General features: G+C 37.6%; 1 protein-coding gene across 4 annotated transcripts in view; it reads right to left on the bottom strand.

The window, feature by feature from the left end:
• LOC113513772 (signal transducer and activator of transcription 5B) overlaps nt 1–17,426 on the bottom strand; it is a 50,165-nt gene that overhangs the window by 18,644 nt on the left and 14,095 nt on the right. For 3 of the 4 annotated variants that reach the window (XM_052892083.1, XM_052892085.1, XM_052892084.1), the window contains exons 9-20: nt 17,208–17,314; nt 16,130–16,334; nt 15,375–15,457; nt 14,735–14,804; nt 13,646–13,800; nt 11,683–11,806; nt 11,249–11,377; nt 10,074–10,189; nt 9,334–9,495; nt 8,485–8,609; nt 6,382–6,537; nt 5,764–5,890 (exon numbers count right to left, since the gene is read on the bottom strand). In XM_052892083.1, the coding sequence (XP_052748043.1) occupies nt 5,764–5,890; nt 6,382–6,537; nt 8,485–8,609; nt 9,334–9,495; nt 10,074–10,189; nt 11,249–11,377; nt 11,683–11,806; nt 13,646–13,800; nt 14,735–14,804; nt 15,375–15,457; nt 16,130–16,334; nt 17,208–17,314 (1,559 nt within the window). Of the gene's footprint in view, nt 1–2,543; nt 3,737–5,763; nt 5,891–6,381; nt 6,538–8,484; nt 8,610–9,333; nt 9,496–10,073; nt 10,190–11,248; nt 11,378–11,682; nt 11,807–13,645; nt 13,801–14,734; nt 14,805–15,374; nt 15,458–16,129; nt 16,335–17,207; nt 17,315–17,426 lie in introns of those variants that run through there. The other variant, XM_052892086.1, reaches the window with a different exon arrangement.

Raw genomic sequence — 17,426 nt, forward strand, 5'->3', positions numbered from 1 at the left:
AAAAACTGTAAAATTTAGTACACACCCCAACAATCCAGTTAAGTGAACATCCAGATATCGGATGTAGAAGTTAAAATTTGATATATAGTTACATGTATTATATAGTTAGTATGTTTTGTCATTATATTCGTTGTAAATCTTTCCTTTACCTTGGAAATTCTTTTAAAAAACATTTTAAGGACCGATTCTAGAATGTCTCTCAAACTAAATTTAGAGGTACATTTTGAAAATGACATTTCAAAATCGGTATCATAATACCCATTTTTAAATGTCATTGTCTCCAAATGTCCTCCCTAAATTTAGTAGAACCACATTTGAGACAAGACGCCATTGTATACTAGGTATTACTAATTCCATTTAGACGACAGCGAATTTTAACTTACATAGTTCACAACATGTAAATTATACAATAAACTGAAGTGCACGATGATTCTTTTTTTTCCAATTTAAATGTAAAATAACCATTATCGGTATAATAACATCACAACACTATTAACACATTTGTAAATAAAAAAAATGGAAAAATAAAAAAATAGAATGTATAGAGGGCATTATCTTAATTAAAAAAAAACCTAAATAAAAAAAATTGATGAAAAAATGTATCCCATTGACATTCTTGTTTTCAATAAAAATATAAATAAATGTATAAGATAAAATGTACCCATTTTGCAATATACACAATACAGTATTAATTTTGCATAAAAAAAGACAACAATATTACAAAATTAAAAAATAAAAATACTTCCCTTTATAAACATATTCTTGATCTATGGGAACACTAAAAAAAAAAATTAAGTCTATGGAGCTACGTTTTTTAATATAGTAATAAACTAATAAATTAATTGGGATAAAGGTAGGAAGATGATGAATTCGATAGTGGGGTTAAAGAATTTATATATATATATATATATATATATATATATATATATATATATATATATATATATATATATATATATATATATATATATATATATATATATATAATAAAATAAATAAATATATATATAAAGAATCAATTCTAACGTCAACATGCACTTTAGTCATTGTGAATCGAAATGAGCTTAAAATTACGAATTGACTTTCTAATGATATTCCTGTAGCTTACAGTTGCAGTATGGTTGGTCCGCAGCTAGAAGAAATAATGACAAACGTATATAAACAATCCTACGTTCACATACATACTCAAACAAAAATTACAACAAACAATGTAGGAATTTGGGGGGAAGGGATTGTTAGTAATGGAGACTGAGAATCACATTGCTAGCAATATACCGAACCAGGTCGATCTCCTCGCGGTTCCCCCTGGAAACTATCATGGTTAATTCCTGATGAATTCATCATGATGGGCTAACTGGCCTGTTTTCATTCTCATCTATCACCCTTCACTGGTGCTCCGCCAGCGTATCCCGTTAGCGCAGGCGGGGTTACCATATCATTTTCACCCATCAAAAAAAAATTTAGGGATTTAAAATCAAAACAAACAGAACGCTACAATGAGACATAATATGACATTACTCGTATTTACTGTAGAAATAATACCCTTTTTTTCAAAAACATTATTTTTCAAAAAAAAAAACACATTTTAAAAAAAAAACTTCGGCACGTTCGTCTGCAAATATCACCGGATTAGTTAGAAATGAGAGTAAAATTTAAAATTTGAGCGCACTCTATATCCAATGTCATTTTTTGATCTCCGATTGGCCATCTTTGTTTTGTTTTTTTTTTTTTAATAACAATGGACTCGATGCATAAGCAAAGGGCATAATATAAAATGAGGTTGAAATAATTTCATTAGTATGGGGGACCAATATTGTCAAATTGTATTTTTTTTTTTATTAATATATCCAATGTACACAATATGGAAATCATTCAAAGATAATAAAAACCATTTGGTTAATATTGGTATAATTAAATTAGTAACTCTCTTTTCTCATTTAAGAGTTTTCTCTTGTCGGTGCAACTAATTCATGCATTCAGCCAGCTCTATCCCAGGCCATATCCTTTATCTCTCTATACGACATGACACCTAGTGTTTCTTTTATCTGTCCCATGTAGTTATTCCTCGGTCTTCCCCTATCTCTTTTGCCCTCTATTTTTCTTTCTAGTATGCTCTTTAAAAATTACCATGTCGTATAAGGTATTGACAGAAATAATTTGATTTCATAGGAAACTACCAGAGGGAGACTTTGTACAAAAGTCGATTGCTTGGGCACCTCTGTCCCATTCGTGTTTCAACCGTGAAGCAGTTGTGTTTGCATGACTGTGTTTCGGTTTGAAGGGTGGGATATGGCGTGAATTTACAGGGTACAGAGGAATAACACCTGAGTCCTCAGGAATGGCAACCCATGGGGGGTATCATGGGTGAAACAGTATAGTCTGCTATGTCCATGGTACTGCTCATGTCTATAGGCGACGGTTACCACTTTCCATCAGGTGGGCCGTCAGCTTGTTTGTCATTCTAAGTTGCATAAAAAAAAAAAAAAAAAAAAAAAAAAAAAAAAAAAAAAAAAAAAAAAAAAAAAAAACTGTGTTTTCATTAATTATATTTAACTAATTTGAGAGCAAACTAAAATAATGTTAAATATTTTTTTTTTTTTTTACAAACGAGTATGCTGCTCACCTGATGGTAAGTGACTACCGTCGCCCATGGTCACCCACAACACCTACGGCATTGCAGGTGCGCTGCCGGCCTTTTAAAAAGGAATATGCTCTCTTCTTGAAGGTTATGTTGTCGTATCGATTCGGAAATACTGCTGCTGGAACTCGATTCCAAAGAGTGGTTGTGCGTGGGAAAGAGTGCCTTGAAAAACGCACGGTGGAGGACCGCCACTCGTCCAGATGGTTGGGATGAAACTTTAGTTTGTGGCGACTTTATTTTATTGATTTTAACGACTTTCATTACATTATTACACTGTTTTGTCGCTTTCAAATTGAGAATTTAGCGTTAAAGAAAGATATTTACAGTTCAATACCTATAATAGATTTATGACAGGTTCGATTTGTTTTTTATTTTTTAATTTTTTATTTATTTTATTTAATACTTGATTGTACACATTAGTTATAAAAATTATGACAGAGGTAAACAAAAGTACAAAGGCGAGCTTAACTCTGATAGAGTTCTCTTCCAGCAAACCCTTTTACATAAAGGGATTAAGCTATAATTAAGTAGACACGAGACAGGCTTCGCCTAGCGTGGGGGGTCCCAGTCATATTGTACCACTGGCTTTGTTTAAGGCAATAAAGTTTATCATTTAATAAAGTAGTTAAAATTTATTTTCATTAAACATTTTAAAATTAGAAAAGCACCATCGATTGCTATCTCTTTTTAAATTACCAAAGAGAATATGTCCATTTGCAACAATCATTCGTTTATTTTTTTTTATAACACTCTTAAACGTCAAGAAAATAAGTCTCATTATAATCAGCCGCCTTTCTAAAGATTTGTTCGTTGAAAAACAGTCTATTTTTAACAATCCTAAACGATATCTTAATTGTAGAGTATAAAATATATTTTCTAAAAAAAAACCTAATTTAAAAAAAAAATTTAAAACACAAGCGAACGGAAGCACAACAATAAAGGCACGTGTACTACGTGAGATAATAATACTATATAGAAAAAAAAAAAATCGGATGTGACCATTAATAACTTAAAAAGAAAATATAAAAACTATATTAAATTAAAATAGAGACGTCGATGTTTGTCACCGCTTAAAACTAAAAATCGATCATGTACCTAGAAGGGGAAAAAAAAAAGAAATAAAAAAAAAGCAACAACAAAAACAATACTTATAAAAACATGACTGAAATATGTCGATTCCACAAAATTTTACAAAAAAGAGAAACACACTTCAACTATAGCAAAAAATAACTGGTTTTTTTTATTTAAAAACAGAATAACTAAATCGATTTTGATAGAATCTCTATAGGATCAATTTGTAAATATACCCTTTTGGGGGGAAGGGATTGTTAACAACGGAGTTTGACAGCCCCTTTGCTAGCAATATGTCCTATCAGGTCAACCTCCGCGTGGTTCCCCCTGGAAACCAACGTGAACGATTCTCGTTGTATTCGTCACGATGGGCTAACTGACCTGCTTCATCCTCGCCTATCGTCCTTCACTGGTGTCCCACCGGTGTATACCGATAGCGCGGGTGGGGTTACTATTTCATTATCACCCATAAAAAAAATATATACCCTTTTAGATAAAAAAAAAGAAATTTCCAAATCGGTTTATAAACGACGACTTTGTTCGTTCTGAAATCAGTTGATAAATAAATTTATTACTTCACACTATTCACTGAACTGCACTGAAGAAATATAACATATATATATATATTTTTTATATTCTATTTTCTCATATTAATCATTTCCTCTCGTTTTTTTTTTTAATGCGGCTCACCTGCTGGTAAATGACTACCGCCGCCCATGATCACCCACGACACCAGCGGCATTGCAGTTGTACTGCCGGCCTTTTAAAAAGGAATATACTCTTTTCTTGAAGGTTATGATGTCGTATCGGTTCGGAAATACTGGCGCTATTATTTGATGCGTTCCTTTATTGTGGAAACTTCAATATATGTGATAGCTGTATTTATTATTTATATGTTTTTTTTTTTACAACACAGGGGGCAAACGAGCATGCGGCTCACCTGATGGTAAGTGTTGTAGGTATTATAGGTACTGTATGTTTCCCTATTAAAGTAAAATAAAATATAAATGTTTATATTATTAATGAAGTCATTAGACGACGTACTCCAAAATGATACCACTTTTATAGTTCCACTAGTGTTTTTTATATTTATTTACATAACAAAATTATAGTTATAAGACATTACACACAGAGATACAAGAATGATATGCAAAAATTCAAATCATTCTTTTTCTTTTTTTAAATATACTATATGGCTTCTTTCCAGCCATGACCAGTCATATACAATTACTTCATTGCAGTTCAGTGAATAGTACAAAAAAATTAATAATAAGAGGCGAGATCTTGATCCTCCATTCCACCTAATAGTGATAGATCAGAGAGCTTTACCAGACCGTGCCTTCCTTACGTAATGTTAACGCAACTAAAAGACGTTCCCTAACCGTCTTACCACAAAAGATTGTCTATTTAAACATAGTTTAGCAAAACTCTAAGTAGTTAAACATTGTTCAGTCGATGCAATATAATCTTACGACTGCAATAATTTAAAACACTGTGTATCTAAACTAAGTTTAAAAATAACTCTGTCTATGTGATTAAATATTGTTTGGTCAATGTAATAATGTTTATTAATATGTTTTTATGCCAAATTAAGTGTAAGTAAATTAAAATAATAACAAATTGTATTATTTTAAATACCATTTATTTTTTATTAAGACTCACCATTTAGACATAAATAAATATTAATATATTACCGTGAAATCCCAGCATAGAATAGCCACCCCTTTCTTTCTTGTGGATGTCGTGAGATGACTAAGGGAGGGCAAAGGATAGGCAGCAACGTCCCTCTTTAAACATCTCTCAAGCCTAACTGCGATTGCCAGTCCGCCTGTCAAGCGTGGCAACTACTGGCAAAACCCCCCAAGGGGAGGCTTATGTTCAGCAGCGGACAGTTAAAGGCTGATATGATGATGATATGATGAAATGTTAGTAAAACATTTAAACATGTATTATATAATCGTCTATTGCAAGCTTAATTGTTTTGTGGTAAGACGGCAAGCCTCTAGGGCGGAGGGTGAGGCCGGATTGGAGAAACAATATGACATCTTTACCTGCTCTGCACGCTGGGCGTGTTGCGGTGCGAGTCGGGCGAGTGCGCGTACGCTGGCGAGGCCATGTACGGCGGGAGGGTCGTCACAAGCACCGGCTTCACGTACCCGTTCTTCAGTACTTGGTCCTCTGTGAACACCATCACACGGTTACCACTTGGCATAGGTAATAGTTATAATAATCGGTATCACTCTGATATATATATATATGAACATATTGAATTCGTCTGGACATTGATGGCAGAAACAAGGTTACCCACTTTAAAAATGAATGAGTTTTGAGATGACAAATTTATAAAAAAAATACAACCGAATTAAGAATCTTATCTTTTTTTTTTGAAGATGGATAAAATCTGGACCATTTGGACATTTAATAAGAGATTATTAGTAATTGGGTCTAATACTCTGATTGCTAGCAATACACCATATCAGGTTGACCTCTCCGCAGTACCTCCTGGAAACCATCGTTATCAATTCTTGTCTAATTCGGCACTATTAGCCAACTGATCTGTTTTCATCCTCATCTATCATTCCTCACTGGTGCCACTCCAGCGTATATCGATAGCTCAGGCGGGACTACCATGCCATTTCACCAATAAACAGAAGAAATACAATACTTACCAGGCTTAGTGTAGTACTTGGAGAAGACATCATCCTTAGCAATATTGGGATAGAGGAATTGCAGCTGCGGCAGGTCTAGGACGCGGTCTGCCAGCGAGCGCAGCGCCAAGTCGCGCGCAGTGAACGGTTGCAGGCTGAACACCTCGCCGTTGTTGTCTGCACACAGACAGACAAATTTTTATTAAAAAAAAAATATTTATTCTCAAAGTATGTTGGTATAAGTAGGAAGTTTAACATTATTTCCTACACTAGGCTGAGCTTGTCTTATCGGGTCCTCGGGGAGGAGGATGATTAGGGCCATCCGAAGCTCACCAGGGGGGAATGAGGACCGTGTGGGGGCGTGTTGCATATATCCTTCACGCCCCGAGGTGGAGTTACCCTTCATTGAGGCTCGAGTCAGTGTCGAGGTCGATTTCAAAAGGGATCCCTCGGCATTGTCCTTGTGAGCTGGGAGGTATATCGTCAGGTTATTTAGCCGGTAGGAGTCCGGCAGTACCCACACGGGCCCTAAACTGTGTGGGTCTGCATGATGCATTTTTCCTGACGTAAAAAAAAAGGCTAAGCTTGTCTTGTAGGAAACGGGAAACGAATTTCCAAATATATGCTTACAGAAATCACCCCATTTTTTCAATCACTTTATATTAGTGCTGATAAATCTTTACCTATTTGTTTATATAAAGGAATTATTTATCTATATACTTTTCTGTGCCGTGTGGTCCTGGCATAGAACGGGTAAGAGGAGACTAAGGGAACTTAATAGTTGAGGATTGGGCAGCAACGTCCCTTATAAAGCATCACTAAAGCCCAACTGCGGTTACCAACCCGTTCGCCAAGTGTGGTAACTGTCGGCAAATCCTTCCTTTATGGAAAATGCCTTTGTACAGCAGTGGGCAGTTAACGGCTCATATGATATGTGATGCGACGTTTCAAATAAGCATCTCCATAGATTTTGTTTTTATATTTTATTTTCTGTTTAATTTAATCTACCTTCCAAAAAATAAGCATAATATTGTTTGGTATACAAATTGGGAATCTGTAATTAGCTAATGTACAGTGTAAATATAATATTTAGATGGAAGCTATTAGATTCCAGATGTGATATTAAAATAAAACATATATATACCAGAGGGAGGCTTCGTATAAAAGTCGATTGCTTGGGTACCTCTGTCTCATTCGTGTTTCAACCGTGAAGCAGTAGTGTTTGCATGGCTCTGTTTCGGTTTGAAGGGTGGGATATGGCGTGAATTTACTGGGTACAGAGGAATAACACCTGAGTCCTCAGAAATGGCAACGCATGGGGGGTATCATGAGGGAAACAGTATACTCTGTTATGTCCACGGTACAGCTCATGTCTATAGGCGACGATTACCACTTTCCATCAGGTGGGCCGTCAGCTTGTTTGCTATTCTAAGTTGTATAAAAAAATATATACACACTAATAATTAGGAATTATTAAAATATTATTATTATAGCTTTTTCTCCACTTTAGTGGTCCCCAAAACTAAAAGTCCGCCCTCTTTTTCCACTTATCTGTAGCAAAATATTTGTCCAGTTTTTTCCTGCTGTCTTTATTATGTCATCTGCCCATCTCTTTCTTTGCTTTCTAACACTTCTTTCTCCTGGTGGGCCTCGCCAAGATCAGTAACATATACCAATATTTATATATATTGTAACTAACTACCATAACCGCTTACCATTAGGTGGGCCGTATGCTTGTTTGCCACCTCAGTGGCCTATAGACATGAGCAGTACCGTGGATATAACAAAGTATACTGTTTCCCTCATGATACCCCCCATGCGTTGCCATTTCTGAGGACTCAGGTGTTATTCCTCTGTACCCTGTAAATTCAATCCATATCCCACCCTTCAAACCGAAACACAGCCATGCAAACATAACTGCTTCAAGGTAGAAACACGAATGGAACAGAGGTGGCCAAGCAATCGACTTTTGTACAAAGTCTCCCTCTGGTATTTATCGAAGCTAATATAAAATACTAATTTACGATATGCGAAGCCGGGCTGGATCACTAATAAAAAATAAATTAAAATTAACAATAAAGATTTAGTTTAATTTAATTTAAGTTCAATAACATTGAATCTTACCTCCAACCCAGGCGATGGTGATGCCACCTAGCTCCGAGTCCGAGAAACGTAGCAGGAACGTTCCCGGGGGACACTTCGAGAGCATATCCTCCGCTTGCTTCTTCTGGATGAAACCCATTATTAAACTGCAAGTATTATATATATATATATAAATAGAAATATAATCCTTACTAATATAAATGTGAAAGTGAGTTTGTTTATTTGTTTTCTTATAGCGCCTTGACGGCTTAACTGTATCGTGTAACTAGCCTATCTCTACACGGTGTGCTTAATCTCTGGTTATTTTTAAAAACTTTGTTAAATCCCACCGCCTATTCCTATATTAGTACTCCATCATTCTTTTATATATATATATATATATATATATATATATATATATATATATATATATATATATATATATATATATATATATAGCTGACTCGACAAACGTTGTTTTACCATATACATTATTTCTAGAACTATACATGAAAATATATCGTACTACAATTATTATATTCGATTGTCATCTTGCAACCCTATTGCGGAATATAAAGATCGCGATTAAACAACAGGGGTTGATTGTAAAAGCGTGAAAATTTAAATCTGTATGTATGTTTCAATGCTAAATCATAATAAAATAAAAATAAAAAAAAATCAAAAAAATATTTAGGGGTGGGTAACCCATATTATTGAGGGTTATGAAAAATATATGTTGGCCGATTTTCATACCTACCCAATATGCACACAAAATTTCATAAAAATCGGTAAAGCCGTTTCGGAGGAGTTCGGTAACAAACACCGCGACACGAGAATTTTATATATAAGACTAGACATCCATATATAAAAAAAAACCAGCAGACCACTCACCGGTCACACCACAGAGTCCTCAGATACTCGCGGGTCACCTTCACGACCATGTAGAACCATTCCCAGAACGTGAAGTTGCGGTCCGAGAGCGCGTCCTTGCAGAACTGCGTCCAGCTCACGGGCAGCGCGTTCAGTTCGTGGGTGCTCAGCGGTAGATTTATCCTGTTGGCACGAAAATCACTTTTTCTCAAACATGCTTGGAAATGTGAGCATTATTTTGACAATCTTCTTCGAGATAAATCAAAATTGCCGTACTGGCCAGATACGTGCGGACGGCGGCCGGCAAAAGTTGTATGAAAATCCATATCTCTTGTGTTTTTTGCGGCCAGATAAATTACTATGTAAACTCATATCTATCCTGTAATTTAAAAATGGAGTGACCTTTTACTTAGAAACATGGCTACTAAGGAGGTAACTAATAAAAGGTTTTATTTAAATTTCGAACTGGCTTACAAATAGAAAGCTGTTTATTGAAAAAAGAAAAAAACAAAGGAACATTATGGCGTATACTATATAAGCCTTGATCACAATTGGGCATTGATGGACTCACGTGTGTGTGCCTCGGCTACGCCTTGGCCCACATTTGCACGTTCGTCCATCAATGCCTTAGTTGCTGGCCGCTGCGGTAATGTACTAATATTTTACGCAAATATATTAACTAAAGCCTGAATGAATTAAAGAACGAACAATAAGTAAGGTACAAAGTGTTGAATGTACGAACCAACAAGTATATAACTCACTTATTATTGAATATCTTCTCGGCGAGGAAGCGCAGGTTGTCCTCGGAGAGGTCGCCGCCCGACGTGGCCGAATAGAACTTGATCCGCAGCGTCTCGGCCAGCTGACCCCACGTTACCTGCACAACGCACGAGCGTGACACCATGAGTATACAGGTATATATTGAGTGAAGGAATTGATTTTTTTTTGATGTGTGAAAATGGTACGGTAACCTCGCCTGCGCTAACGGGATACACTGGCGGAGCTCCAGTGAAGGGTGATAGATGAGAATGAAAACAGGCCAGTTAGCCCATCATGATGAATTCATCAGGAATTAACCATGATAGTTTCCAGGGGGAACCGCGAGGAGGTGGTTGGATATATTGCTAGCAATGGGATTCTCAGTCTCCATAACTAACGAATCCCTTTCCCCCCGCGAAGGAATTGTTAGTAATGGGGAGGTTAGAACCCATTGTTATCGAGGGGAAAGGAATTTTTAGTAATAAGATTAACAGCTCCATTGCTAGCAATACACCCTATAAGATCGACCTCCACGCGGTTCCCTCTGGAAACCCTAATGGTTAATTCTTGTTCAATTGGTCACTATGGGCCAACAAACCTGCCTTTATTCTCACCTGTCACCCTTCACTGGTGCCCGCCAGCATATACCGATAGCGCAGACGGGTTTACCATTCTGTCTTCACCATCAGGTCGTACTCCACGGTTCCCCCCAGAAACTATCGTAACTAATTTATCGTTGCATTTGTCATGATGGGCCAACTGACCTGCCTTTTCATCCTCACCAATCATCCCTCACTGGTGCCCCACCAGCATATAACGATAGCGCAGGCGGGGATACCATTCCAATATAATCCATCAAAAAACCATGGGTATATAATATACATGGAGAACTGGTGCCAGAGGTAAACTTTGTACAAATGTCATTTGCTTGGATACCTCTGTCCCATTCGTGTTTCTACCGTGAAGCAGTTCTGTTTGCATGGCTGTGTTTCGGTTTGAAGGGTGGGATATGGCGTGAATTTACAGGGTACAAAGGCATAACACCCGAGTCCTCAGGAATGACCACGTATAGGGGGTAACAGTATAATTCATGTAGACGACATATGTAAAGTTTCTACTTGATCCTTCGAGCCGGATAGCCGGAACTCACCTTGCATGTGTTTGCGCCCGTACGTACCTTGTCTGGAACAGCGAAAGGCACGCGTCCCGACGGGCTGAAGGCGTTGTCCCAAGTCACTGTGGCCCAGCCGTGCGGCTCCTGGTTGCCGTGCACGATCACCACCACTGGTAGCGACAGTGTCCATACCTGCACCACACGAAATATTACGGTCAACGGGTTTGGTTGATGGAACTTTGATATTTCCAGCCAGTAAGGGGGGGGGGGGATAATTAGATACACGTAAAATTTGCCATTTTTTTCACAATTTACAAAACATTTGGCATGTTCTCTCTCGTATCATCGCACACTGGTACCTTGCCATTGTATACCGACAGCATGAGCGGTCATTCCACTTTCAATCAACAAACACTATTGACAGATCTCCACTAAAGTCTGATCCTTCGAGCCGGACACGAACCAGCCACCTCCGGACCATCAACCCGCCCACTCACCTGGAACACGAGCTCGCCACCGCCGACATTGAACTGCGACTGGAACAGCAACGTCAACTTCTCGTCCATCACGCTCTCGGTGCCTTTTTTCTCGGCACGTTTGATTTTGCGAAGTTGCATGTTTCTAAAAAAAAATACAAAAAAAAACATTAATTTCCCACAATTAATTACAACTCAGTCATATCGTATCTATATTTCTCTCAAAGAAACCTTCTCAAAATAATTAAAGCTTGTGCCCCACAATAAGAACAGAGGGCCTACCATGAAATATTTTCCGAAATTTCGGGGACGAACGAAACAGAAATTTAATGTTAAAATTACATAATACATGCCGTTTAAAATTATTAAAAATGTCAAAATATCGTTCCTCTGGACTATTAGGATAGGATTTATGATGAACGAAATGTTAAGCACCATTTACTGGGCCGATTTCGGTACGAACAAAAACACGAAATTGAGCCCGAAATTTCGGAATTTCATATCATGGTAGACCACCAGACTTCAATTGTGTCAAAATCGGTTATTTTGATCTTAAAACTGCTGAACCGAGTTCGATAAAATTTCTATAGTACAGGTAAAAAATATTTTTCTAAATCGGTTTAGAACTGGCGGCGTTATGTGGTAACAAACATAATAGTACATTACTGCAGCGGCCAGCAACTGAGGCATTGATGGACGAATATATGTCGAATAACGAACAATAATAATTTTTCACGCGCCATAATGTCCCTTTGTTTTTTTTTTTCAATAAACAGCTCTCTATTTGTAAGCCAATTCGAAATTTAAATAAAACCTTTCATTAGTTACCTCCTTGGTAGCCATGTTTCGAAGTAAAAGGTCATTCCGTTTTTAAATTACAGGACAGATATGAGTTTACATAGTAATTTATCTGGCCGCAAAACACGACAGATATGGATTTTCATATAAGTATTGCCGGCCGCTGCCCGCATGTATCTGGCCAGTACAGCAATTTTGATTTATCTCGAAGAAGATTGTCGAAATAATGCTCACATTTTCAAGCATGTTTGAGAAAATAATATACAAACATTCTTCTATTTGAAAACGGTTGAAAAAGTGGAGCCTAACCTATCAATATCTGGACCCGCCATGTTTGTAATATAAAACTGAATTTTCATTGTTTTTCGACTCATGTTTTTTTCAAAACATTTAGTTTTACCTATAGAAAGCTCCCTTCATACTCACTAGCATTTTAGTCCTATAATTTCACAGTAACTTAAGAGTTGGGATGAGATAGGCAAGTTGATATGTGAAAGATACCGCGAACCGTTTCGACTCAACTCGACCCTTTACTCACAAATTCTCTGCCTCACAACTCAGCAATATTTGCAATCTTCTGTCTAACGACATCTCAGTACTACTCACAACTTCTTGTCATACTAAAACTCAGCAATACTCACAATTTTCTACATCACCATAACTCACAACTTTCCTACCACACCCCAATTCTGCATTACACACAAATTCCTACCTTATCATAACTCAGCACTATTCACAACTTTCTTGCCATACCACAACCCAGCGCTACTTACAACTTCCTACCTCACCACAACTCAGTATTACTCACAACTTTCCTACTGCACCACAACTCAGCACTATTCACAACTTTCTTGCCATACCACAACCCAACGCTACTTACAACTTCCTACCTCACCACAACTCAGTATTACTCACAACTTTCCTACCGCACCACAACTCAGCACTATTCACAACTTTTTTGCCATATCACAACCCAGCGCTACTTACAACTTCCTACCTCACCACAACTCAGTACTACTCACAACTTTCCTACCGCACCACAACTCAGCATTATTCACAACTTTTGTCCTTCACCGCAACTCAGCGGTGAGACTCATTCACCCTACTTGGCTACAATTCGACAACTTTACTCACAAACCACTAATTACCACTACTCATCAATCCTACCACACACGTCACAACTCACCTGAAGCTCACGCTGAGCTGCCTGCTCGTCGCCTGGTACTCCATAACGCCGGTGTTGTTCAATATGTCTCCACACTCGACCGGTTGCTTGCTCTTACCAGCCTGAGAGTCACTCTTCAGAAGTTGCTGAGCTTGCTGCTCGGAGATGATCACCACCTGAATAGATGAAACACATTGACGACATCTATGGTGAAGCGGATAGTACAAAGAGCTTTGGGAATTAAGATCCCGGGTTTTTTTTATCTATACAACACAGGGAGCAAACGAGCATACGGCTCACCTGATGGTAATTTGGTTGTCAAACCTAAAATGGACTTTTTTTTATTTTAACTCAGTATCAAATCATTGTTTAGAGCTCTTCTAAAAGCTTATTAAATTTTCTAAAAGAGTCATCTGGTTGCATGATGAAAGGAAAAAAAAAATGTTTGAAGTCTACAGACCATTTTAAGGGGATGAGCAAAAATTTGCATAAAAATTTTTCTCATTAAATTACGTAACTGTATATTTGTTTATGTACACTAAATATTAATAGTTGTAGCACTTCAGCTGCCCGCTAACGACATGCTTTCCAACTGTATCGGGTTGACTGGAAGAGATCTCTGTCAGAGATAAGTCCAGCCTTGCTCACAATATTTATAAATACATTATTTTATATGTAACTTACAAGTGCAATAAAGAATATATATAATTACTTGAGAATTGCCTGCGTTAAAAAGTTTTAATGTTTAAATATAAAAACTAAACACCAGAGCAACAATTTTCTTTTCTTTTCTAGATTTTCTGTATGACTATTTCTCTCCGAGCTATCCCTTGTTGAAAATCACCCAAAAAATTGATTTTTAAAATAAATTTATGCCACTTAAAATGGCAAACAAGCTGACGGCCCACCTGATGGAAAGTGGTAACCGTCGCCTATAGACATGAGCAGTACCATGCACATAACAGAGTATACTGTTTCACCCATGATACCCCCCATGCGTTGCCATTCCTGAGGGCTCAGGTGTTATTTCTATGTACCCTGTCAATTAGTTTTTCTGTAATAAAAATAAAAAATACCTTGATAATAAATATATTTTCACTCTTTACTTACGCTAACTCTGGGCGGAGTCATGTACACGTTCAACTGGCCGCCGACCAGCAGGCGGACGGTGGCGGTGAATCTGCGAAACGAGACCAACATAGTTCAGAGTCTTACGATTAATTTTCAAATCCTATTAATCCTTACTCATAATATAAATAACCAAAAAAAAATAAATAAGAGGTATAAAATTAGAGTGCAAAAAAAAATGTATATATATATATATATATATATATATATATATATATATATATATATATTGTTTTATATACATATTTGTTTTATATTTAAAAAAAAGTGTAAATAATTTGATTGTATAAACTCGTTTGTTAATTTACTATATCTTTCTATCTATCGATTGTAATCCGACAGTTTCTTTTTGATGGGTGAAATTGGTATGGTAACCCCGCCTGCGCTAACGGGATACGCTGGCGGAGCACCAGTGAAGGGTGATAGATGACAATGAAAACAGGCCAGTTAGCCCACCATGACGAATTCATCATTAATTAACCATGATAGTTTCCAGGGGGAACCGCGATGAGGTCGACCTGGTTGGGTATATTGCTAGCAATGTGATTCTCAGTCTCCATTACTGACAATCCCTTTCCACCCAATCTGACAGTATTAGTCTCCGACACAAACGGCGACTCACCTTGTGTTTGTCTTCATCACTTGCGGCGGCTGCTTCTCTATCACGAACGTGGAGGTCACCAGCGTGGACAGCAGGCTGGTCACCTGGCGGGACGAAGACGGAATATTAATTGTATTCATATAATAAAAATGTCTGCCCCGACATAGAATGGACCACCGTGGTGCCGTAAGAGGAGACTAAGGGAAGTCGAGGGATGGGCAGCAGCGCCCCTTTTAAAATATCTCTAAAAGTCGAACTGCGGTTGTCAACCCGCCTGCCAAGCGTGGCAACTAATGGCAAAACTCCCCTTATGGAGAAGGCTTATGTCCAACAATGGACAAGTAACAGTCTGTCCCATTTGTGTTTCAACCATGAAGCAGTTGTGTTTGCATGGCTGCGTTTCGGTTTGAAGGGTGGGATATGGCGTGAATTTACAGGGTACAGAGGAATAACACCTGAGTCCTCAGGAATGGCAACGCATGGGCGAAACAGTATACTCTATTATGCCCATGGTACAGCTCATGTCTATAGGCGACGGTTACCACTTTCCATCAGGTGGGCCGTCAGCTTGTTTGCCATTTTAAGTTGTATAAAAAAAAAAAGTTGATATTGTATGTTGTCCAGTAACTTCACTGCTATAAGCCTAACTGACCTGCCTTTTCATTCTCACCTATCATCCCTCACTGGTGCCCCTCCAGCGTATACTGTTAGTGCAGGCGGGAGTAACCATTCCATTATCATCCAATGAAAAAAAAACTTCTCTTATAACACCTCACCTGTTTACTCATCTCGTCCAACATGCTGACCAGCTCCGGTTGGCGGGCGTCCGCCAGAGCCTTGCTGCTGATCCTCGACACGTTGTTGACCTGCTGCCGGCTGGTCCAGATGAGGTCGGCCAGCAGCTCGCACCACTCCTGGATCACGTTCAGGTTGGTCTGCATTTGAACGCCGTTGCCGCTCAGTTGCTGTTCGCGTTTCCATCTGTGTGAGTAAAAATTTTCGTGAGCAAGTTTAACATGTACTGAGTAAGTTTAACATGTCCTGAGTAAGTTTAACATGTACCGAGTATGTTTAACATGTACCGAGTATGTTTAACATGTACTGAGTGAGTTTAACATGTACTGAGCAAGTCTAACATGTAATAAGTTAGTTTGACATGTCTTGAGTAAATTTAACATGTACTGAGCAAATCTAACATGTAATGAGTAAATTTGACATGTCTTGAGTAAATTTATTATGTATTAAGTTTAATAATTGTATTTGTTATAATATTTTAATTAACTATTTAAAATTTTCATTTGTTGAATAAGTGTAATATTTTCTAAGTTTGAAATTGTTAAATTACTGTTAACCGTGTAAGATTAACATAATCGCGTAAGTCTATCATTAATAAAACAAGTTTAAAATTAATTTTAAAGTTACCCATAAAGTGTCTATGCTTAATTGTGTAAGTTAAACATTAACTATATAAGTCGAATATTTTTATTGTAAAATTTATCGCTAACTTTAGTTTTTAATACTCTAAACTGATCATTAACGCTTGTTAGATCTCATCACAGTGATCACACTTCCAGACATTTTTTTTATACAACTTAGAATGGCGAACAAACTGACGGCGCACCTGATGGAAAGTAATAACCGTCGCCTATAGACATGAGCAGTACCATGGACAACAGAATATACTGTTTCGCCCATGATACTCCACATGCGTTGCCATTCCTGAGGACTCAGATGTTATTCCTCTGTACCCTGTAAATTCACTGTCATATCGCACCCTCTCAAACCGAAACACAGCCATGCAAACACAATTGCTTCACGGTAGAAACACGAATGGGACAGAGTGATCATACTCACTTTATAAGCTCTCCATCCAGCACTTGACTCTGCAGCTCTCCGAGTATACTGATATTCTCCTTAAGGTGATCCACCAATTCCAGTTGAGCGTGGTTGATCTGCGCAATCTGGGGGACAGGAGACATCATTAACCGATGTGAAGAAGAGGGGAGGGGACTATAAGCAAACGATGACAGATTCGACGCGTATTAACAAAACTCGTTGTTTGGGCTAGTTTCA

The sequence above is a fragment of the Galleria mellonella genome, unplaced genomic scaffold, assembly GCF_026898425.1.
Source record: "Galleria mellonella isolate WM207_F2 unplaced genomic scaffold, CSIRO_AGI_GalMel_v1 utg150, whole genome shotgun sequence".
Classification (NCBI taxonomy): domain Eukaryota; kingdom Metazoa; phylum Arthropoda; class Insecta; order Lepidoptera; family Pyralidae; genus Galleria; species Galleria mellonella.